The 26247-nt window shown below is 37.3% G+C and overlaps 1 protein-coding gene across 4 annotated transcripts in view; it reads right to left on the bottom strand.

Moving 5' to 3' along the window:
• The window catches only part of ACYP2 (acylphosphatase 2), a 46469-nt gene that overhangs the window by 12355 nt on the left and 7867 nt on the right, over positions 1 to 26247 (bottom strand). Inside the window, exons 4-5 of one of the 4 annotated variants that reach the window (XM_049800745.1) lie at positions 13282 to 13344; positions 11124 to 11184 (exon numbers count right to left, since the gene is read on the bottom strand). The exons of 1 other annotated variant lie outside the window; for it this stretch is intronic. In XM_049800745.1, coding sequence (XP_049656702.1) covers positions 11175 to 11184; positions 13282 to 13344 — 73 coding nt within the window. In that variant the 3' untranslated portion in view covers positions 11124 to 11174. Of the gene's footprint in view, positions 1 to 11123; positions 11206 to 13281; positions 13345 to 26247 lie in introns of those variants that run through there. 2 more of the 4 variants (XM_049800744.1, XM_049800742.1) reach the window with 2 other exon arrangements.

Below are 26247 nucleotides of genomic sequence, written 5' to 3'. Positions count from 1 at the left end.
TATCAAACGTCTCATTTGTTTTCTGTAATTTATTCCATTTCTTTCTTTCCCTTCCCCCCTTTTTTGAAATTTTATTCTGCCTGGAGAGTTAAAGCAGACAGATCTGTTTCTGATCACTTTCACACTGTAGACTGCTGCTAGGGACTATGTAGGTTTTGTAATGTGAATTAAGAACTACAAAAAATTCCCAGAAAAGCACTAATTTCACTAGCAGCTAATTTTACTGAAATTTGTTATGTACAAATACTTCATTAATATATGCATGACAAACCTGGGTTTTATAGCTAATTACCAGTGCCTCATTAATGCACAAAAAGATGAGTAGTGAACGCTACCAGGCTAGTCATGACTCACCACTTTGAAACAAATTTTGTTTTCCACTACAAAGCTTGCATGCACCCCACAGAAAGGGCTTTCCAACAGAATTCATGGAAATGGGATAATTCACTGGTATAGTGACAGATGCCCAGCTGCATTATGTCTTTCCTGACTCAGCATTTCCTGTGATGGTCATAGTGTGAAGGTGATCACCTGTGAGCAGATTTTGGCCCTTTACTTGTTAACTGTAACATTCCTGACTCAACTGTGCTAACATGCACTAAATTAAGAAGGGATTCAGGAATACAGTCCAAAGTTTATACTTTCTTAAAGTGAAGAAGTAACTAAAGTATTTAAAATAACTAATTTCAAAATAAACTTTGAGTTACTTGGTAGTTCAAGTGACAAAGATTTCCAAGGGCAGAGAGTTGAAATGCTGGCATTAATGACTGGCAGGTTTCCTAGAATAAAACCTCTCGAAAGGCACGCACTGATGCTTTTTGAATTTGCTCACAAAGGTTTGTTTGGCCATTTACAAGTGCACAGAGAATAAAAGATGTTTTCCATTTTTGCAACACCACAACTTTAGAAGCAAAACAAAACTATTAATTTAGGACAAAGAGTTATGCAAGCTTACAAACATAAGCAGTATATGATTAGGGGGAGCTGTTCTAAAATAATAATTTTGCAGAATTGTCAGAACAGTTCATGTCATCATGCCCTTTATAAAAACAAGAGTATGTTCCAGCTTCCCTGTTGTCCAGAAAAAATACTCCAAACACTATATAAATCATATCAGTTAAATATGAACTTCACATTACAACAGCTGCAATGAAACTCAGGATGAAAAGGGTGGCTAGACCACAGATTTGGCTGCAGATAAAGACACTAAAAGCCTTCAGGAATTCGAATGCCCATTCTGAGATAAGCAAGGCCTGATTTTTAAGAATATTTATGATTATATGACAGATTTCATGACCAAACAAATGTAACTGAGATCAGGAAGGAGCTCAGTGCACCTCACTTCTGCAAGTCACATTCCAGGGTCTCAAACTGGGTACCAGTAAAAGGAGAAAAACACACAAACACTTAATTTCACCATTTCTCCTAAACCTACAGGTTGCATCCCCACCACCAATACCCCCCCTTTCTTCCCTCAGTGCATAACTTGGGAATAACGTCACCCCTGTGTAACGTCACACCCTCTGCTACACCACCTGTACTAGGTAAGATAATGCACTCTTATTTGTCTTTTTACTACTTACACTCCTTTTGGGAACAATGCTGCTTCCAGTGAAGGCAGATGACCATACCAGAGCACTCTCTGTAGGAAAAGAGCCCAGTTGTGTGAATTTCTCACCCTGCTGAAATCCCTGAAGTCTTTCCAATGGCACAGAATCAGAATTTCATCCTTTATACCTCTAACAAGCAGGTGTGATCACCATTTCGTTCAACATATTATGGAAATACAAGAAATGCAAAGTAAAATTTTCATTTCTTACATCATACTGAATCATTCTCCTGTATTTGGAGAAATTGTTAACTTAGTATTCTATGAGAATTTTCATTAAAAAACACACATGCAAATATGTCTGAGTAGCAGAACTGCTAGTACTCTGTAAATAGAGGTATAGATACAGCCTACGTGGGGCAAAACCTGCATTGTACATAGTGTAGACAAGAATATATAAAGAGCTAGATCCTTACTATAACACTTCTAGATAGAACATATTCTCAGATATATGTAGGTTTCCAATTCAAAAGACCTGCATTTTCAAAGATTATGATCAGTCAAAACGTACTTCAAACTCTTGAATACCAATGCTATCTTAACCACCAGAGGACATTTTGCTTTTGGACACACATACCAAATTACACACTAAAGTATTTACGAGTACCAAACAACTCCAGGAGACTGGAAACCCTGGTACTCAGAAGTCAATAGATGTCAAAACCCAGTAATCGAGGACTTCTGCTAGAAATTCATTAGACAGTGAATACTTGTAATGCTGATTCTAAGAATTAAACATATATAATGTCATAAACAATCCAGTACACAGTTGTCGACTCAGGAAATTTAGCCACAGAACTTTCATTAAAGTAAAACATATGTCTAACTCTCCTGCACTTCTATGAAATCCTCAGTGTATATTGTGTAGCATCAATAAAGCAACAACACTGTATTGCAAGTTAAAAGTTCCCACATTTAACTCGGCTCTCCTGTTCCTTCATTACAGGACACAAATATAGCATTTCAAGTAGAAAAGCTGTAAGAGTTATTATGAAGGTGCCTGCAAGTAGAAAATGTATCTCTACTCTTATTAGAGAACAACTTTGTTGTTACAATATAAAGCAGCAAAAAGGATTTTTATTGAATTAAAACAGTACATCCGTTTTGGCTTTAAACTTAATACAGGATGTTACAGTCTTGCCTACATATTTTTTGGTTTACTTAAACAATGGAAACAAGAGTACATAATGTTCATAATTCAAGTATTGACAGATTTTTTTACTGCCATGGTACAAATAATTCTATTCTTTCATTCTCCTTTGCTTTAATGACAGAAACCACCTTTATTCCTTCTTGCAAGTTGGCTTATTTATCCATATATTCTGATACAGTATGTAGAAAAATACTACCACATTTTCTTAATTTTTAATTCCCCAAAATAGATAAAACTCCACATTTCAGCTTTAAAATAATTATTTCCACCCCATTTTTGTTTGAATTGTTGGACCTTTTTCATGACTCAGCTTTCCAAAACTGGAAGACAAAGCCCCAATATTCATAAAGAGTGAAGGGTGCGTTTCTTATTTCAGCTGTCAACAGTGCTTAATTTTCAAGACATGTTAAAAATCAGTTCAGTGAAGGTCTATGAAAGCTAACCACCCACTTAAATAGCTTCCTTTTCAGGATATTCACTTACAAGAATTTAACCCAAAAGCCCGATCCATTACAAATATACCCAAACAACTGGTAAGCATATCTCAATATAACTAACTCAGGGATTAAGTATAATAGCATATGAAATCTGGATTTAGCTTCTCGGGCAAAGGAATCCAGTATGAACTTGAAGAGGCAACACCCTTATTAATCCAGGCAAAAAGCAACATGATTACGGTTGATATTCAGAATATTTAATTAAATATTACTATTTACTGCTTTGCCTTGCTCTTATAGCAGCAGTAAAATGATACAAACAAAGCCAGAAAAACCCTGCCCAACTAATCAAATTGTAATTAATGGTAGAGAAAAAAACCCTAAGACTCCTCTCCATACATTCAAACCTGAGTTACAGTGCTGGGCCTATCTGCTGCTCCTTCAATGTGGAGACAGAGAAAGTTCACTCCAAATTGCTAGAGCAGATTCTTTCCAAAACCACAGCACTGATGTATCCAAAAGGCTGGATGGCATCCAAGAACTGGATGAAGGGATGACAGTTTCTTACCTTTGACAAAACATTGATTTTATTAGGATAAAAGGTAACACGTTTTTCCCAGATATACAATTGATACACCACTGGTATGACCAGCAAATACCAACTAGGAAACAGACAAAACCCTGAAGCAACAAGGCACTTGGTGGAAAATAGTAACTTTTTCTTTTCCTTAAACATGTACACAATGCTTACCAACAAGATTAAGAAAAAATACAGTGGAAAAAAAAAAATCTAACAGGGTGAATGCTAAGAAGAACAAATTACCGGAACAGAAAACTATGCATAAACAATTCAGGCCTTGATCTCTGTGTATAGTTTTAATACAATTACACTTACTATGAGCATATGGGACAAAAATAGTTACATGACTGTAGTTTTAACAAACCATAAACAGTTCAAAGTTGCTACGTTTAAACAGAACAGCCACACAATTCTGATAGAAACCTGGCTGGGCACCAGCCCCAGACATAGACATAGATGCTAAAGGCGATGCAAAGAGCACTTAATTCAGAATAATGGGTAGCATTCCAATTCATTTATATGTGGAAAAATCTTTTTGTCCCTCCAGTTCTTCCTCTATCTCTATTACTGTTACTCTCACAAATCAAGGCTACCTTGCCACATCTACACTTCATCATGCAGCTTGAGCACTGTGAACACAGCTTTTAACTTACGTTGCTTGCCATTAGCTCCACAAGTAAGTTCTGACAGTCAAAAATCCCAGGTCCTTGCTAGTGCATCAAAGATGCAGCTGGCACAATGTTTCCTTATGAACTATTGGTACTTCAGACAGAATAGAGAACTATTTAACAAAAAGCACAGAGGGGAAAAAAAAAAGAAGTTTTAAGCAGAATTAAATGCGGCAAATATAGAGCAAGTAAGTATGAACAATAATTGTGTGCCTAAATACGCACAGTTAAAGACAGAACATCAGCATTCATATCCTCTGGTCTTCACCATTATGCTCAAAAGGACCACAGCCTGCATGAACATTGGCAGAAAAGTCTATGGAGAATGAGGACATCACTTTAAACCTCCTGATAAGGTTACTCAGTTGCTGGGTACTTTGTAGATGGCAGGAATAAAGGGTGTGCAGTCAAGTCTCATGTCAGGGTAAAACCTGACACAGAACATCTCCAGTGTATGATGGAAGATCAAGTGACAGGTGAAGATGAACAAGCCTTCACTTTGATCCATACGCTCACAGGTGGAAGAAAGAGAAACAAAGAACTATGTACACTTTCAAATAAGGACACAAACAGAATCACTCATGTGCTTCTACAGAAATCACTTTGAAGGTTGCTCCAAAGTAACATGCTCTAAAAACTGAGGATTTTTGTATAAAATGTGATAAAGAACACCTAAATCTCTGTTTTACGTTACTACATAACATTCAAATTGCACTCTTTCCTGATACTTTTTTAAAGTAAAATCAGTTTTAAAGAAAATTCCAAGACCCAAGCAATTACTTATTATTTACTGCTCCTCAGCACACCTCAGTGAATTCTGGAAGAGACTGTGTTTGCTAAGGCATGCAAAACATTTCCCTTACAGCTACATTCTTTCAGATAATGAAACTGTTCCATTATAGATGCTGGCTAAAAGATACAAATCATTCCACCTGATCAAAAGAATTTTTTTAAAGCAAATTATTTTTCATTAATTATTATTTTATGTACATTCACCACTTTTAATAGGTATTTGAGACAAATTTATGTTAAAATAATATACATTCAATAACTATTTTAGCAGCAGAATCCAGGCAATACAGTCCACATGACTCTACACTCACCCCATAGGTTAGAAAGAGCTCTCAGAGCAGCGGTGGTTAGCAAAGTTTTTAAATAGGGTTGGTATCCGTCAGCTACAAAGTAAGAGTAATGGCCCTGTTCAGTTCATTGCCTGGGAGTGGTGACTCAGTGTGTAAAGTTGTCTCTTCAACTGATATTAAGCCCTACGAAATAACAACACAAAATAAATGAAGTATAACTATGAAGACTACATTCTACCATACACCTTCCAGGAATCTCTAGTCAAAAAAAGAGGACTTAAGTAAACCACCAAAAAATCCCAAAGCAAGCCTATTTTATAGAAGTTCAAAAGTATTTTAAGCTACTAAGTGGAATTAGGCACTAAAAAGGGATTTTAATATTTTAGAACAGAAATGCTAAAATACTTCCTTTTAAAGAAAATACTTCTGCGCTATAATTCCAATCAGAGTTTCAGTTGTACCTGGAAGTACCAGGTATTGCTAGAAATACCTTCTTTAGCTTAAAATAGCCATGATGAAGTTCTCACTTCTCTTCCCAGTTAGCCTGTAATGATGTCAGACTGGTACTTCAGGAGTATTTCAAGTATTTAGCTTCATAATTCTAAATTGTAAAGCAGTCAAGGCAACATCAGTTGGACAGCATTACTGGTCCCTGAAATTATCCCAGCAAGATACACAGATATTTAAGGATACAGCCAGAGACCTGTGTCACCTATTGTTACATAAACGCCTCTGCCTTTCCCCATATTTTCACTTACTCTATTCTATTCATATCATACATTGCAGTTTGTTCTTTGCAATATGGATCCAATCTGACTTTCTGGTTAAGGATATATTTGGTGAAATTCCAATGTTCTTCATTATAACATAAGATAATGAAAGATGCTGCCACTCAATTGAGACTGCATTCCACTCTAAACTTAAAAGTCAATGAATCTTTTTATTCACAGTGTCATACATCCTCCCTAACCTTACAGCTCTTCCGCTGTGAGCTGAAAGGATTTTCTGACCTTGTAAGAAAACACATTAATTAACAAGTTAAAGTTAATTGAGTTCTTTAAGAAATTCAGGTCCATCTCACTCTTCATCTGCAATTAACTTCATAATGAAGAAGTACAATTTCTTCAAGCCTCTGCATATTTAAAGTTCTTAAATAATTTTCATATAGGCAACATGAAGAAATTACATTATAAATTGCTATTGAGGTTTATTATATAATTATGTTAAGCAGTGTGGCCTGTCTCTTGGCAGTAGGCCCTATCTTGCCTTCATACTCATTCTTCTCCAATGCTGCCTCTAAGGCTTCTCTGTGTCAGCATACAGAGGCAGCGATCACCCAGACACAACTCACTACAATGATAAACCCAGTGCAAACACAAAGTCAGGTGCAACTACACATTTTGGTGGCTCACACCAGAGGTGATGCAGGAATGAAATGCACTAAATGAAAGTCCAGTTTAACTAGCCATGATGCTCTGTGTGGCTTTTCTGTTTTACTGCAATGTTGAATGTATTCTTTCACTTTTTAAACTGATGTCTAAACAATATATATCAGATGTCCAAATCACTAGAAACATTGGCCAGCTTAGTTCTTCAATGATTTTTGGAATTTTTTATCTCATCAATTTTTTAAAGAAATAGGAAAATGTTGAAAAATAGTTACATTAATGATACAGTACCGATCTGTATTACAAAATTAAAAAAACATTGGGTAATTTATTTTGCCCCAAACAAAGCACTGAAAGCTTTGAAGAATTCAATAGTTAATGCAATTAGTTTAATATGCTTTATAATTGCATTTGAACTTAAAAGTATGTGAACTTGCATTCATTTATTCAGACATACAAAAATATTAACTCCAATCCAAACAGGTAGGGGCATGCAAAAAACAATACAATGTTTCTTTAAGAAGAATTTTACCTACATTGGTATACCACTACTAATACACCTGAATTATAACAAGACTCCTGCATATTAAGGGCAGTATTACTGTTATTTGAATGCGTTAATCTGACAGAATTAGAGTATAACACAAGACACCTTCACAGTGGAAATAATTTGGTTGAATATTTCCAACTAGGGTCAAGTTCATCTTACACAGACACCAATTAAAACATGTTTAAAACACTGCTTGACTAGAAGAAAAAAAAAGTTTTCAAACTCTGGGGTTTAAGCTGGCACATGCTGCAATCAGTAGAGGCAGTTCAGGTGGAGGGCAACAATATGCAATATCTTCGAGATGCCAGAATGCTCTAGTCCATCAGACAGGCCCTCCTGCCCATGGAAAACCTCCACAGCCATTTACAAGAGGTAACTCTAGTTTTGGAAGCCAGCCAGGATTGGGATGGCAGAGATGACGAAGCATACCAGCAACAGTATCATACTGAATCACATTTACCTTTGTCAAAAATTTTACACAAGTTGTTAGACCAATTAGCTATTTTAGTGGTCTCTAAAAATGTACCAAGCTTCTTTAAGAAGAGACAGAGAAGGTCTGCCACTAAAACTGGAGCTATAACACAATGAAAGAGGTTAACATAATGAGAAAGGGAGTTACATTGTTACAACCACTGCTACTTTCTGTGACTAGAAACTTCAGTGTAACTCACTGAATCCAGCCAATAGCATTCATAGCAGGAATTATTTCCACTTCTAAACAGTTACTCAGAGTAAAATACTACTTAAGGTATACAGAAAAAACAGTGAGAGGCAGAGGCTTCTACCTGTACTGCTGCCAGTCTCAAAGGTTTTCCAATCCTCTTAATGGCTCTGCAATGACACAGTGTGAGATGCCTTTGTAAATGGTACTTAAGTACTAAAAAAACCAGGCTAACTAGAAACAGGGTGGTTACACCTACATTAGCCAGGAGCAGGGACCAGCAAGAGCAGGTTTGTAGAGTACAACGGCTGGTGCTGAGGACCTGACTTCCATACAGTATTATACCTTTCAGACAGCGTCTTCTCCCCATCCCCCCATGATTTCTTAAATGAAAACACAAGAAAAAAAGAAGAGATACAGCAGAAGCAGGATAGAGTATCAGAAAAATTATTAAAACTGATTTTGTAAGTGTTTCTGTTCTTCCTAATACTCCTACCTCTTCAAAAGTAGTACTACTAAATCACTGAAAAATTTCAGGATTCCTCTGGAGTTAAGTATCTCAGTCAGCCACAGACACCTCCATCCAGAATATTCATGTTTAAATAAGTACAGATGTGAGCTAAGACTTGCGTCTCCTGGCTTGTAGGTGAACACCATGTTAAATGGACTTTAAATGCCTCTTGTCATGTTTGCTTCTGTAAGCCTGTGTAGCTCTGCGCTCCACCTCACCTGACCTGTATTTCCCATAACCCCACTCAAGTGATAACCACCAGTGGCATTTGTAATGGATGTGTCTGGTCACGATGACTACATCTGTCTCAAAGTGGATTTGGGGGAGACAGATAACAACACAATAGCCAAGGACCAATTTGAACAATTCATCCACCTAACCACAGTGCTGGTCAATGTCCGACTCAAGCCAAATTTGGAAGAACCTAACACCTGTAGTCAGTATACAAATATGACTATGAGTCAATTATCTCACTCCATAAATAGTGGATAGCCCAGGGCCCGTTGAGCTCTCCTGCATACCAGGATCTCCCCTTGAGTAGGGACGCTTCTCAAGGTTACTCCTCAAGGTTGAGAGATTCCTTGCCTCAATAGATTCTCAGTAAGTGATTAATAGCATGCTAAACTTTGAAATCTTAGCGAACTCATATAAAGGATTGATTGTGCACATATAATCCATTAGACATACACTGTTGACCAAGTCTGGGACTAAATCTGGATCCAGCTGGCCCTAAACTGCCCTCTGAGAAAGGGTTTAGAACACAATGGGGTCCTTTCTGAACCTCGTGACTCAATGGGAGGGTCTCCCTGACAGTTTTGTCTGACCCTGTCCTCTATGCAGTAAGCATCAAGTGAACCTTGCAATCGAACCTTGTTAAACCACCGTCACACTTACTATTAAACTTTGTGAAATTGCTCTTTATATCAATAAACATATTGCTACTTCTCTCTTATGAGTGAAGTGCATCGCTCCATCCGTGACAGCCTGAAATTGTATTGTGTTTTGCAAGCACACCACAATATATCACACTGCTCCTCCTTTAATTTAAAGATCTTCATTTCAATAAGACCTTGCAAGAATGGTATTTGAAAAGAGGCAAAGAGATTAAAAAATAAGCACTGAAACAAGTTTCTCTACATTTTTATGAATTATACATTTTTCTATACAAGACAGTAAACAAGATTAATTGTATGTATGTTTGTAATCAATGTTTTCAGACTTCCAAATGTTTCATACTCAAGCTTCCCTCTCATACTCACTGTTATGATGGCAGTGTTCCTGCTAAGTTTAACTTGGCTCATCTTATATCCCTCAACACGCTGCCTGCTACAGGAATAGAACAAGCAGAACAGAGATGGGGTGACACAAGCACACATCTATGATTCCCTCTAGCTTAGAATTCTTATTTTTGCAGCCGCCGTTTTCTAGGAACTAAGAATTTGTTCTTGCAAACAAGTTTTATGCAGCCAACAAGAGACTAGTCACACAAATATTCAGCCATTTTACTAAACTCAGTACCTACAATGTTGACATAGCAAGACACAGCTATTAACAACAAATATTAATATGTATATTTAAATTACTGTTCAGCAATTCGAAAAAATATTTCTCCCTAAGCCTTTCCAACTTCTGCTTCCATGTTGTTGAAATTTCATTTTCAATTCAAGCTGTCAACCAGCTTTAGTGAAATCAAAGATTTTAGTTACACTTGGCAGTCCCGAAATTGCTGTCTTATTTGGAAGAAGTGCTCTTCAATATTAGCCACCAAAAGAAAATTGATATTTAAATTCATCCCTTCTCTCATGGCATTGACTCCCCTGCAAAGTAAATGGAAAATAGGATTCTTCTAGTGCAGTTGGTGAAAGAAATATCTAGAAGGCAAAAAATAGATAGCAACTTCTACATATGCAAGTAGATTGACATCTAGTGCGAAAACACTGAACTACAAAGCCTATACTGCATATCAACAAGGATGAATTTAAAATAAGTAAAAAAATACATATTTGTTTCAATGACAGGAGAACCAAATCCTCCAAGCACCTTTAAATGTTTTTTTCAAATTGCTACACAGAGCCAAAAACATTTTACTAGTGACTGAGGAAGTGTAGCTTCTAGAAGAGAAGAAATGATACGTTAGCAGTGAATCATAAAAGCCAATGAGAGAATCAGGAAAGAAACTCAAGATCGAGAAGGAGACGAGCACAGGCTAGCTGGTCAAGCAGAAGTTCTTTTTCTAACCTTGGATAAGGTGAAGTATAAAAGTTAGAGACAAAGGCAGAATGATTGCATGATTTGGTTTAGAGTTTACAACTGAAAAAGATCTTGAATACCTTCATTTCTATGATGTAGGCGCAAAGACCGATTAATTCTTTATGAGTAAATATGATTCCTTAGCTTGACATGGACTCAATATGTTAATCATTAAACAACTAACAGTTTCCAACGTTGCAGATATGACCAAAGGATTGTTTTCATTCAGGAAAACTTAGGACTTGAGGGAACCTTTGCGCAATGAGTCAGAAGCAAGTGATGACTTCAGGATAAGCTGTGGAAATAGTAAATATATCTGGAATAACAAAACAAAACAAATAGCTGTTCACTGTGCCATTTTTGCAAGGGCACAGAACAGAAAACTGTAAGCCTACACACTGAATTAAAACTTTCCTGACAGTAACTACACTGTACACATCAAGTCAACCAGAAAATAGTTTCTTGGCACCATTTAAACCCTACAGAGTTCTAAAGAGAAAGCTAAAAAGAATTTGCTCAATACCAAAGACCTTGCCAATCTCAAATATATCCCGTTTTGCTCCTCAAGCTAAGGATTTTCAGAAACTGCAAACAAGCAGGAAAAGCTGAGGAAAAAAATCCATATCTTATCAATTTTTGTTTTGTGCTAGCAACCCAACAATATGAAACTAACTGGAGAAATGGCCAGTAAAGATCCATGACTGCACCAAAGATAACTACTCCAGAAACATACTGAAAACAAATGAAAGTTACATATTTTTGGAACAAACAGCTTAAGTTTTGTTTTCCTTGAATATCTGAGAGATCTAGGGAGTAAGCTGCTTTATGCTTACTTGACTCCATTCACCATATCTCACACGTTAGACATGTAATTTATAGTTTACCATGTTACTTTTAAAGTTTATTCCTACCAGTTTGTGTCTCATCTACTCTTCACATGCTAATCCTGACACTCAGAAGTCCTTCTCTAGCAGCCTTACTCAGTACATGCTTTTCACTGAACATGAGCAGTTTAAAAGACCACCATAATTTAAGTGCAATAAATCAGGAGAGATCTTGTATGCAACTACAGGAAGAGAAACACAGTTCAGTTGAACCAGCTACCAAACGGATTCACGATCTGCTTTCTCATCTGTCATTAGTATTACACTGGGTCTGATTGAAAAAATAGAAGATTTAAACATACCATGGCATTACTTGAACATAATTATTTTCTTTGTTTTTACAATCCTTTTTACTTTGAGGAACTAGACATCAGAACAAAATGTGCAATGAACCTGAACAGATACGGCATAGAAAAAGAAATACCTAAAAACTATTCATAATACTCTTAGTATCTCATTTTCACTAAAGATTATTACTAATCCCACTGTTCAGATTTATTAATCAAGTGCCAGAAAATCATGAGACCAGCTGAAATCTTATGAGATCTTTAAAATAAAATTCAGAGGTTTTGCTTGCCTTTGGGTTTTGGCACTATCTTAACAGTGCCAACTTTTTCTCTGCAATGTGCAAGGCTGAAAACCGTTCTTTAAAGCAGAACTTCAATTCCTACATAATAGTTTTGTATCAAGCATTAAGGCTTTGAGAAAAAACATGAAGCATTGTCACAAAAATCTTTAGTTAGCAATGCAGTCAATCCAGGTGCGATCACCGAGTCATTAGTGAATTAAATATTATCAGTGTGCCTGAAGACCGGCTTCACAAAACAGACTGTTGCTGTTCTCTGTAGAGTTAACTAAAAACTAACCTCCCTTTCTAGACATTTTATTTTATTCGCCAACTAAAAACACACCAGCAGTTACTTGATAGAGCAACAGCCCTCTTTGCACAATTTCTTAAGTTATAGCCCTTTCTCCCAAAGGAATTTAATTTTTCTCCTTTCCTGAAAGAAATCTTTCCATCAAGCTCCGTATGCTTCGTGAGGCTGGCTTGCTTTATTTTTAATATATCACTAGATTGCTTAAATTTAATCAAGGCAGAATTTCTCTATCATCCAGTCACTTTTTCCCACTATAGTGGTATAAACATAGCCAAAATTTCAACTTAATGCCACAAGAGGAACTTGTTTGCTGTCAAGCTGTAGTAGAGCCGGAACAACTGGGAGGGCAAAAGTGTTCATGGATTTCAGTGTCTGCTGGCCTCAAGACAGCTGCTTTTCTTTCTATTGGAGAGTGACAGAATCAAGGGGGGGGGGGGGAAATAATAATTTAGAAGTACTTGATTCGCCTGCCCATCTTACTCCTTCCTCTTTGAGCTGGTTACAGAACCAGAACTAGCATTTTCTTTCATGTCAGCATTTAGAGTACTTCTTCTTGTGCTTTCCTCAAAATGAACTCCATCTCATTGCCCCCACCAACTCCAAAGGTAAGAAAGAGGTCTTTTTGCTCACCTTATCAACAATCCTGTACCTTGAGCAGAGGGCAGGCTCACAAGGTGCTGTTTGAAATACTGTCTACAATGGCAATAATGCACAAGTTAATGTAATTGTGGTAATTTTTTCTTATATACTAATTATTCAAGGATAAATGCTTGTTTTAAACAAAGGTAAAAGACTTAGGTTACACTGCCATGGGCTACAATCTTGTTTTCTTTAAATATGTAGCAACTTTTAAAAAATGCTAAGTTAACTAAATCCAGGATGACTGTATAAAAATGATACACAGTATACATTGTGCTTGCTCACAGCAGACTGGGGCGGGGTGGGGAACATAGCACTGGCCTTTTGTTTTGTTCCTCTGTATTTAGATAGGACCTTGAGATTAATTCCAAAGGCCACTGGCATGTTACACTGCTGATCCACTTTAAGAGCAGGGAGGCAGTTTGAGAGGAGAAAAGGGTTACCAACCACAATGCTCTAAACAAGTGGCATCAACATTAACTTGAAATGGACCGCATATTCCACCCTCAGGCAAGCCCATGTCACCTCTGTTCATTTCACCACCACTAACTTTCACTTGTGGATTTGCCTAATCTTGTGACCAGCTGAACATGACAATTCTGGATTGTATTTTAAGAGGTGTAGATCAGAGAACTTATTTCTACCTAAAGACAGCTGTTTAAAATTAACACTTGCTACATACCAGATATACTTTGACATCAGCACATTATTGAAACTACTATAAATTCTCTGTCCCATCCCACTGTCCTTTGAGGTTTTCTCTAACAGCAGCATCAATAAGCAACCACCTACCAGGGAAACCACTGCTGCAAACAAACACTTTGCTGCCCTGGAATACTGACTCACATTAACCAAAGGGACTACATATTTACTGCCTTTAGTGCCCTGGCATTTCTGTTCCTTTTCCTCACTAAAAAATATTGGGTTAGGCAGCACATATCACCTGGCAAAGAGTAAGAAAATATGCTATTTCTGTTGAGTTCCCCTCTATCTCAAAGCACATGCTGTGATTTCAAACAGGCAATGAAGTGGATGGAGGAAGGCAAATGTTTCCCATAACAAATGCCATGATGTAGTCAGGGAGATATGGACAGACCCTTGCACCAGTAGAGTCCCACTAAAGACACCTGGGCTCCATATTCATACAAAAGCTATCCATTTCAAGATTAACGTCATAACTTTTGACAGCCACATTAGCACATTTAGAGCATTCTAGTAAGTTCTATTTTCAAACCACATGGTAACACAGATCTCTTTCTACAGGGAATCACATTCCCAGTGACACAATCCCCTCAGGAGAAGACAGGTTTCCATGCAAGACTCCAACTGAAGACATTAACTTCATTTTTTACCTCCCTTTGGGAGGATAGTTAAAGTGCAGTCAGGAAGAGGAGAGCCAATAGCATAGCATGGCTTCCTTAGGGGCACTGTTGTCAGGGTAATGGCATCAGGCAGGTCTCTCATGGGAAGGAATCTTCAGCAATCCCTACACAGCTCACACTGCTGTCCCACAAGCTCTGGCATCCCCTCCCACGTCAATCCCACACAGCAATGTGACATTTTAACTCACTGGGCAAGGCAAACACTGGCACCTATCCCTTCAACACGCTGCTTCATGCCCGGGTCCCATATGTGCTCCACACTTTACAATTTCCATTTGTCTCCAAGAGGCATACCTTACATGCCTAACAACTAGAAAACTTTAGGTGATTTTTAAGTCTACTAGATCACTCCCAACAAAATCAAGCAAAATATTTAGCATTTCTCAGAATGTGTGATGCTCAATATTTAGGTTGTCAGCCTTCTACATGTTTCTGGTTGGGAATAACTGGAACATCTCTTTTAATGTTAGCTAAATTAGTAAACCAGACACTAAGTTGAATAGATTTTTGTTAGCCTAAATTCACTGAATAACTGTGACTAAACTCAGGCAAAAGAACTGCTTTCAGAAGGTGAGAATAACATACAGTTTTAATACAAGACTACAGGTCTGGTTTTTTAAATGTTTATCTACAGGTCTGCAAGTCCTGAGAAATCTCTTGTATGTACTCAAACAGCACGGCAGAGAAAAATCCTGCCTGCTGTTCTGGTCCTACACCAAAACCCTTTAAAAGGATAATGAAGACAGCATCACATTTCATAAGAGATTTCCTGAATGCCTGCTGAGCTGACCTTGTTTACAAGTACTCACTGAAACGATTAATTGCTCATACATTCCACTCCACACTGCTATGGCTCAGAATTTTCTGCCTATACTATCCATATGGATGTAAGCCAGAAAGAAAATTTCTATGTAATTATCCAATTAATTATTAATAATGCTAGCATTTAACAAAAAAATGCCAGCTGGCATACATAACCATCACTTCACTTCTATTGTGCAAGAACTACAGAAGGCATTTGTTTTCTTATTAATAGCTATGAAAGACAAAGTTGAACAGTTTTGTTTTAAACTACGGGATCAGAAAGGCAGAGAGAACAGAGTGGTGAAGGACTGGACTGGGAGTCAGGAAACAACTTGAGTTCAGAGTCTGCAACAAAATTCCTGTGCAACTGAGCCAATCAGTTCATCTCTGTGCTACAGGTTTCCATTTGTAAATTAATACTTTCTCACTCTCTGGCTTTATTGCTTAATTTTACTCTCTGTTCTTTGGTAGTAAGAATCTCTTAAAAAATGTTAATAAAGCAGAATGGGGCCCTGACTGACTACAGCCTACAGATTTTTTTTCTTTGTACTGTTTAACATCAGGGGGATTTTGAGATTAGAAAGATACAATTTCTTCTGAACCTAGCAGAAATGGACTGCTCCAGCTGGCCTGGAGAAATCAGCTAATACAATAATGTATGACTGTAGTTTGAAACAATCCAAATGCAGTTACTGGAAACTAGATAAAAGCATACTATACCCTGAAATTTAGAGCAAGATGTTATTCTTCAGGGCTTTGTTGACATTAGCTAACCAATGCACAGAACCCCAACAATTTAAAGGGAGAAACTTTGTGCTGATGATTAGTGTAGGACAGAGTATCAACAGTCCCACACCTCCCTCAACTCCATCACAGATTTGCTGTATGAGACTGTACTGATGCTGCTCTGTGCCCCAGTTCCTCTATGTACAGCATGGGAATAATCCCTATGTAGCTATTCAACAGAATTGATTTCAATTTTAATTCACATTTGCACTAAGAATTTACCAAAATTTGCCTCAGCCATCGTTCCAAATAGACATAGCACTGTCATGGCTATCAGTTTCAGCTCCATTACAACAGCAAAAAGTAATTATGAACTCTATCTGGTTTTTGAAGTTGTACTATATTGCTACTGATGTATTTATGATATCACTTACTGCAATAGCAGCAAACACCCCCTCGGCTTGGTAACAGTAGGTCCTGACAGCCAAACTTCACATAAAACCATTAAAGTGTTGTGTAAACTGGACAATACAGAAATCCATTAGATCTTGATCTTCGGGGGGGTCCCGATAGAGATCCTGACATCCCTGGCACACTTAGCATACAAAGTGCTTCAATCTTCAAACCAAGCAGAGATGTATCTCATTTCACTCATTCTAATATTCAGCGCTTTTTCCCTAATTGAGAGGATACAGCAGTTAGAGGAAAGCTGAAAACATGAATACAACTATTAGCAGGGTTCATCACTAGGACAGCCAGCATTCAATCAGCTTTGCTCTCCCTAGCAGGTCTCACACAACACATTGTGGGGATTACCACCGAGTGTTCATGAGGGCGGCAGGATAATATAATATAGCAATTCATGCCCTAGCAAAAAAGATCTGGAAAAGCAGCCAAACAGACAGCAGTCATTTTGCAAGGTACCACGGGAGCCCTATTTGCCTGAACTTTTGCAAAGCTGACCACATCCTAGCTATGACTTTTTTTAAACATAAGTAGATATCACATGAGTGATGTTCGTGACGAACAGCAGGGAACAGCAAATGTGTTTTCCTATTGCTGAAGGTGAAAAATACTGCTCAAGCACAGTTTCCCAGCCAAGTAGGGCATAGCACATGCAACAGTAAATTGCAGCAGCACAAATAAAAATTCTATCTGTGTATATACTCCCAAGCACAGATAGGTTACAGGTGTGATTCACTGGAAAACAGGCAGCTGACCTAAGAGTTTGAACAGATTCATCTCCAAAAGGAACTGAATTTGCACTCCAACAAAGTGGTTTTCATCAGAATATGCTGCCAGTTTGTCTATGAGGCTGCTGGGGAGCCTGAGTTTTCAAAGTTCACAGCCCCAGGATAGTTGTGCTATGCAGACTTGCTCAAGACCAATCCTTCCAACACTCCTGGCTCTGCAACAACCTCTGCAGAGCTCTCCTAGGGCCAGAGTCCTTACAGCCCCATGACTGACAAAGAAGATCTCAGTTTCCAGGCCCCAGTTCCTGGATCCACAGTCTGTAAAGGCAGGGCACGTCAGGGAGGTTTCAGACTGGCAGCAGCCAGCTGCTCTTTTTCACCCCTCCTAGAATACAGAGCCAAACCACCTCATTTTCCTAAACTTGAAAAATCTCCTCTGAAAAAAAAACACTGAGCCATTAAATTTAAAGAATATTTTAAGCCTATATAGACTGACAGTAAGTATAGCTGTGTTGAAAAGTTTCCTAGTACTGACCTTGAAATCTAATTTCAAGGAATGGCTTATATTATACACTGAGCAAGGCCAGAGGCTCAGGATTAGCATTTGTACAGCATAACAGGATTTCAGGTGAGTTCCTATATGGTAGGCCAAACCTCTTCAGATCCAAAAACATGATGACTGAAATCTCATTAAATGATTGCTAGGAGATTTGTGAGATTGGGTTTGTGGCTCCAGATAGTTTGTTTACTAGTATGTAGTAAAATTCTATGGCTTATAGAGTCAAAAAAGTGACGGTTTGTCCAGGACCCTCTCCCATCAGAAGGTCACTGGGAGTTCAAGGAATCTTTTTCCAAACATAGTATCAGCTGCCCATTTTAAAGCCTGCTTTTCTTTCATTAAGGTCTGAATACTTTCCAGACTTTTTCCTGGCTGATTTTCTTTCTTCCTTTAGCAGCAGGGAAACAAGCAGGAAGAGCCCATGGCATCACAACATAGGAGCACAAGTCTGAACACCAGTGGAAAGCGTTTGAGGTACACAAGCAGAGTATTCACTATAGACTAAAACAGCCAGCTGTTGCACCCCAGCTAGGGAAAAAACATCACAAAGAATACCAGCTTTGAAAAGAAAGCTTCTAATCCAGTAGCAGAGTGACTATAGTAAATCAACTCAAGAGCAAAAGGATGACCAAAAGGACCAAACCCAGTTTCTTCTCCAAGTTTATCCAAGTGATTCTCTGTAAAGAGACTTCAGTATCCCCTTCAGAGGGGCCACATAAAACATAACGGCAAAGATGCAAAAAGTAATGTTAACTCTGCAGGATAGTTGGTAGCATCCATCATAGTTCAAGGGGAAAAATCTCAGGGCACCACATTAAGCAAACAAACACTGTATTTCCCTGGAGCATACGACAAGGGAGCGGAGGGAGGAGTTGGGGAAAAGAGAAGAAGGTAAAATTGAGTTATATATTATATAATGAAGTTACCTAGCAATACCTTTTTTCCTACTGCTGCAATGCACTAACAGTGGCAGAGAGAAGAGCAGCATCAGAAGAAATTTTGATTTTTTTTTTCTCCCCTGTTGGCAAAGGGCAAAAGGGCATATCTTAAGTACATAAGTGTGAAACATAATCTTCTTCTATAAAAATATGGTAAATAAACTGAACACAGCTTGCCCATGAATCAAATCAGTACTACAGTAATTCGTGGAATAAAACAAACAGGTATCTATCAGCAAGATAAAAAGGCTTCAGAGTTCTTTGCCCATAAAACAAGCTCTAACTAGCTTCCTCCTCCTTTCTCGCTATCTGTGCAGCATGGCATAAGTAATAAAGATTTCACTTAAAGTCCCAGATTCACCTAGCTAATCAGGTGCTTAAATCCTAGAGAGATTATGCTTTTCCAAGTCAGCATTTTTACCACCAGAATGTTGATAAGATTCAGTAGTAGCAAGATTCATAGGATATGTGCATCATTACACTAGTGAATTCAGAACTAAATCAAATCCACCCACTCAACGCAGGATACATGGTTAACTATCTGCGCCCTCCCCGCTTTGTATGCCATCCTTTTTGACTACCAAATCTTTGCATTCCTATGGAAGAGCTCTTGCATCTGGTACTATACGCATGACGTAATACATCTGAAAAATGTTCCCTCCCAATTTCTTACCAGAAGTGAGGGCTACTACTAGCTTAATCCTGAATCTGTTTGCCTAGTTCATAACAGTTGTTCTGGGGAGAGCGGCAGCATTCTTGTAGAGGTCTTTTCATCCTTATATTATGCAACCTTAATATTAGTTTAATGTTGCTTTCTCCTGCGGATTATAGACACAAATCTCTAGTCCCAGAATAACACCCTTCATCCCTCTTATGATAGAAAAGTGGTCACAACAGGCTTGTTCCCTACTTACTGGACTATTAATCTTCAAACAAAATCAGCACGCACAAAAGGAAAACAAGCCCCTTCAGCCATCAAGTGTGAAGATCAGAGAACAAAACAGATATTATGCACTGTAGCACAATGTATTTCTAGTCTACCCTGACTTTTGAACGCTTGGCTTTACAAATTCAATAATGATCTTTTAACATTGCTCTGCACATTTAATCTCTATTTTTAGACCAGTTAGCTGAATTCTTTTCCTTCTCAGTAAGCTTCTATAGGTTAGAACATTGAGTGGACACCCTTATCAAATTATAAGTTTGTATAAAGAGTGTTAGTTACCCTTTCAGTATACAGAAGATTTGTTAATTCTTATGCCTTGCACTTTTCAGAAGGCAAATATGCACTATGATATCCAGCTACCATGTAGGTATCCCAGGCTATTTCTTGGTTCATGCTAATGTCAGTTAGTACCTACCTAGGGAGAAATATCAGAATTTACATGAAGCCAAACCAAAAATTTTCATACCAGAATTTACATCATACTTTTGGCATGGCTTCCTGGACAACATTGAAAAAAGTCACAACCATCCTACACAATCTTTGTGCCTAGTCTGCTGAAACACATTAGCCTTAAGAGATGCTGTTTAAAAAAACATTTTAAAGTGCCCCGATTTATTTCAGTACAAAACACACTTCAGAATTTAGGTCAAAGAAAACGTGTTTGAATAAAAAAAGCAAAACAAAAAATTAAATTCCTGAAGTTGTTCTTTAAGAACCACATTAACTGTTTTTTATTTTCAGAACTTGTTTGAAACATCACATGCAAGCTGTGGCCTAGATGCATGTACATAAGCTCACTGAAGATTATATACAATTTCATGTGTGTAATCCATGCACATGAATAAACTCAGTCTCACCAGCATCTGAGTCTTTTCTACACAGGAAGCAAAAAGTTTCTCAATTTCCTTCCCATTATGTTTATGCAATTTGATACAGGCAAATACAAGTAAGCTCTAGAGTGTGGTAAGATGACTGGAAGCTACAGAGTATGACTGGTGAAGCACTAAGCTCAAAAGCAAAGTACAGCAGCTTAGGTTCACTGCTGTGAAAATAGTCCCACAGCTTTTGGCTCTTTCAACAGAGGTAAAGGAAGACTGTGCCCTCAGAAGACAACACTGACATTGTCTCAGCAGTCTTGACAGAGTAAGCCATATTCTACAGGACAAACATTTAGAACCTTACACCACTCAAGTACCAGTTTTATTTCATACTGCAAAAACCCAGGCAGCTTTGTCAAATACACCATTTATAGTAGGTTTAAAAAACCACCTATCAATAAAAGCATGTACTTTGTGTAATTACCAGTTTGTTAAAAAGATCTGTTTTTAACTGTGTGCACACAGTTATTCCCCTTGATAAGCTGCAGTACAAAAGCTTCCTTTAAAAATACTAGTTGAAACTGAACTTTTACTCATTAGTGTTTCTGTAAATGTTGTATTGGAGCACTAAAGACATCTAGAACACTCTTTCTTCAGCACAAAAAAGCCAGAATAATGGCATTGAACTGTACCACATCCTACTGTATCAGTAATAAGAGAATACCTTCACTCTGAAAATATCAAAGCATTGCACGTGGGCCCAATAATATAAACTACAAAGAATGCAAAAATGCTTTAAATGGTCAAGTGAATAAAAAGCTTCCAGTAGAAAACACACATCATAGTGGAATCTGCATTTTGAAAACAGTCTCCCAGAAAGCTTAACCAATCCTGCATAAAGTTGCTATAGAACAGTTACTGTGTTTAATTAAGAAGATTTATTTAGTCAAAATAAGTTCTGAATTTTCAGTGTGGATGAAAGGCATCTCACTTCTAATTATGCAAGAAAATGCCTAAATTGAGTGTTCAGACACAGTTTCACTTGCCTGTGTTTATAGTACAATACAATACAACCCTGCAATCCTACTTGCTTTCAACTATACAACAGAAATTTGAGAATTGAATGTTATCACAGATAGTCATCAGCTAAGCAAATGAAAGCTTGGAATTCTGTAGCAAATTAGGACTTCACATACTAACACTGCTAAAGGACTTTGAAGCATTAATGCAACATCCCTGTGGAACCATCATTTGCAACGTGGCAAGCCACTAGAGAGACATACTAAGAAAACAAGTTAAGCACCTTGCCCAAGATCACATACTGAGTTTTCCAAGACACCGTACAGAGTAACACTTCTTATTGCAGAGGCACAATTCCAGAAATTCAGTCCTGTTTCAATGCAGGAATAACAACTGATAGATGCTCTATAAACATAAAAGAAAAGCAGCTTTGTGTCTTCTCTGTATCTAACAGTTAAACAAATATTAATATGCCCACTAGTAATAAGAACAAGGGACCAGGTATGCATGAGAGGCCTGCAGCAACTTCTTTTCTCCCCTCATTTACACAGACTTACAAACATGCAAGTGTGGAATACCTTAAAGTCTTAATGAACAAAAGGAGTCATATGGCTCCCAGTAAAGCAAACAGACATTTCTGGCAGCTTGAGAGGGAGGTGGAAGGAAGAAACATTCTTCACTGAATCAATTCAAGCATCAAATACCATAAGCTGTTGAGAGGTGGTCCCCTCCCTCCAGCAAATGAGGTAATAACTCAATGGACTTGTGTTTAAGACTAAACTATAACATATATTTTAGAATAATAGCTGTGAGAATTAAAACACTGCACTACCTTATTAACCTTAAGTGTCAATGAGAACGTAATCTTCAAGAAGAACTTTTTATTCTCAAACCTGACTAAACTGCTTAGCTTGCACTCCTTCAAAAAAATCCAATACTCAAAAGGTAAAGAGAACATGAGTATTAAGCTCTAATAAGACAGTATTTAGTAAATCCTAATTAACTATTTGTATTATAAGCCTACATTTAGCATAATTTGTTAAACTATATTTCTGTCAAAATATATTACTGCAAACACTTCAGTGATCAGAAAAGGAAACAGACACTTTATAAAGAATTCCAGTTCCTTTAAGCTACTGCAAATTCACAGTGACTGTAAAAATTTCTAGATTAAAAAAATCTACAGGGCCATACCATACAGCTATCTTTATACTCCAGCAGAAAAATCAGGGGTGTGGAAAACATTTTTTGCACTATTCCATATCAAGAAAGACATAACCATGGTTAAAAGCTTTAGTGGTTTATGGCATTTCAAAGTAACCAACAGCAGTCTAAAGAACAGGACCTGTGCCAGGAGTCCACTTCTATTTCTGGCTCTGTCACTGGCGGGCTGTGTGACCTTAGCGGAGAGCTACACCTCTCTTCCTTCGACCGCTCCTGGTCCTCAGGGAGAGAATTGCCTTCTCCTATGCCCTTAAGTGACTAACAAGAGCAGACTTCACTTAGGGGCAGTTGTCACTACTGCAAGATATAAAATGGCAAGGGCAGAACAAGGGTAAGCCACCAGGCCTCCAGTTTTATGTTGAAAGCACACAGTGCTCTTCCTCAGCTAAGTATCATGAATATCTTACTGGTTTTATTCTCAGAAGCCAGTAACAAAAAACTACATCTCCTGACTTACCTGACCCATTCCTTGTCTTTTAACCAGAGTACAGTTGCTACAATAAACCATAATTAGTTCCTTCACTTATCTAGTTTTGAACTGCTAAGATCCCAAAGAACAGGGTTTAATTCCATTCTTCCCAGGTCATCATCAGTAACATCTAGTAAATTTTTTTTACAGGACCAAGCTCTGAGCCTGCATAACTTAAATAGTTCACAATTTAGCCTATCACGTTAAGCAATAAACTAATAATCATAGACAAGAAGTTAACACCTCAAGTATTCAGTACGAAGAGAGATGGTCACATTTACCATTACACTAGCCACAAAGATTATGGTTTAACACAATTTAATTTTCCAGTATAGGTTAGTTTAACCTTTAAACAAATAAAAATAAAACCAAACAAAAAAACCTGAGCTTGTTATACTTGGACCCACATTGAACTATAAAAGCCCCCATCATATTTCTTGTCATCTGACTGCTACTGAGTCACTGAAACACTGTAAATCACCTTCAGTGGTGATTAATGGAAGAACTCTACTTCATTACAATCATAAATGAGAACAGATCTTAACCCTTTTTCACTATTTCACATTTTAGCAAAGTAAAAAAGCAAGCTTAAAGAATGTGATTTTAATTTCCCTCTCCCCTTTCCTTCAAAATATATCACTGTCAGCTTCCCAAGAACAGCACATCCAGGAAATACTGCAGCCATATTATTATGGCACATAGCTACCTCATTGACAAGACACAAGGTAAACATTAAGTGCTCTGCATCAGAGCAGATGTATTTTTAGAGTATTATAGAAAATAAGCATGGCAAAAAGTATTAGGCCTCACAATTTTAGAAATTTTTTCTGTAACAGCAAAGCCTATAACAACCAGTGTTCTTTGCATGATCAACTTCAAAACTAGCAGTTGCAATTTTGTTTCTATTTGCTTTTCCAGACATGTGGGATGCTAATGTTCACCTTGGCCTACACATTTGTTGATCAGATAAAAGATACAATGGAATTTCAGCCAGTGTGTTCATTAAACATGGCCAGCAATTAAATCATTCCAGTAATAAATTTTTACAGCCTTTCAATAAATACAAACCTGAAAATGTATACCTATGAATTTGGAGCCTACTTTGAGAACTACATTCATCTTTGAATAACGGTAAGAGTTTCTCACAGCCTACTTCATTTGTTTTAGAAGTAACTGTATTAAGATGGTCTAAATATCTCTTTCTTCCTATATCCTCTCTACCACATTTGATCATAAACTTGGTAGAGTTTATCAACCTCCCCTCCATATTTCACTGCCACCACTGACATTCTCCTCTCCCACACTAACAGATTTCAGAATTTTCCTTCTATCTCTCCAACCAATCTCCCATGATGATTTTTTTCTATTACAGCACACCTTTGGTTAATATATCATGCTGCCTTTCTGCCCCCCAGATATAAAAGCATCTCTGGAAGTTTTGTACCTTTTCTGCTAGTCTGATTTTACTCACCATTTCTTGAATCTACTAATTCCCCATCTGCAATCACATTATTTTACAGATCAGCTGTTGCCAAACACAAATTGACTTCCATATTCTCTCCCTAATCCATCAACATTTCCAACCTCTCTGAACTTTTCACTCAACTGCCTTTGTCTTCTTTTCAATAGCAGGCTTCTGGGTATACCACAGAAGTCTTGAATGTATCTAAAAACCTAAACCACTTCCTTGTCTGTACAAGTGTCCCCTGCAGATTCATTTCTACTGTTATGCCTAGGTTCATGTGGAAAGAAGCATTACAGTTTCTTCCCTTAAACAACATTTAGACTGAGCTGAAAATTTTTTTAAAAAATCCTTTTAAAATGGACAAAAATCTCAAAATCTGTTCATTTTATATCTCAACATAAATTGGATTTTAAAATCCAGGAGTTTGCTCAAGGAACCCAGTCATAGTCTAAATATGGAGGGGGTTTTTTACCAGCATTTAGTTCCGTTTCATGCCATCAGGGCTATTCTCTGCAAACAATTAAAAATTATATTGAGGAAAAAAGTATTTATTCAATGCCAGTTGGTACAGACAGGAATCTTGGATACACCCAACTAACAAAGCAGAGACAGAAGGACAGATACAATATTAACTAATACAGAGTTTTGTTCTCCCCTCTTACATGGTAGAAAAATCTAGATTTTTCTATGCAGATACACACTGAAGTAATTTTCAAGTCTTGTGTCATTTATATATTTAATATTAATTCTTCTTAACTGATGTTGATATTAAAAGGTAAAACATTCAAATTAAATTAGCATTAATTTACTAATTAAGAACAATTTCCAAGACAAGCAATCTATATTTAATATCATGCCTTTCTACAAAGACAGGAAGAATACTTGCTATGCTGTTATATACTACTTGTGTCTAAAAAATGTCGTAAGATTTCACATTTTAAAGTGTCAACCTAATTTGAAATCTTTGATTTTTGGAACAAATTCTGAACTTGGCAATCTGCAAGAGTCTTCTCTTCCTTTTTTAATGGCTAACTAATATGTCATCATTCAAAGTTCAAAAAATTCTCATAGGAAAGTGATTTCTAGCCTGTCAATGCAAGTTGCTATGGCAACAACCACAATGACTACAACAGCTCTAACCTTATTTAATGAATAAAATGGAAAAAATATCACAAGATACTATCATGAAAACCCTGTACTATAAGTCTTCCTGAAAAAAAGAAACCAAAGGGCTACCTCCTCTACCCCATTTAACAATACCTGGGCTGGCAAAAAAGCCTTCAGTTTACCATAAAACCTTATGCCATTATGTTTTAGAAATGTTGCAACTCGGCTTTTCTTGTGACTTCAGTATTCCTTGGCTTACAAACAGGCAAAAGACTGAATATGAGCTTTCAGTATCTAAGGATAATG

Source organism: Accipiter gentilis, chromosome 5, assembly GCF_929443795.1.
Source record: "Accipiter gentilis chromosome 5, bAccGen1.1, whole genome shotgun sequence".
Lineage (NCBI taxonomy): Eukaryota > Metazoa > Chordata > Aves > Accipitriformes > Accipitridae > Astur > Astur gentilis.
The sequence above is the reverse complement of the archived record's forward strand: the minus strand, read 5'-3'. Positions and strand labels throughout refer to the sequence as shown.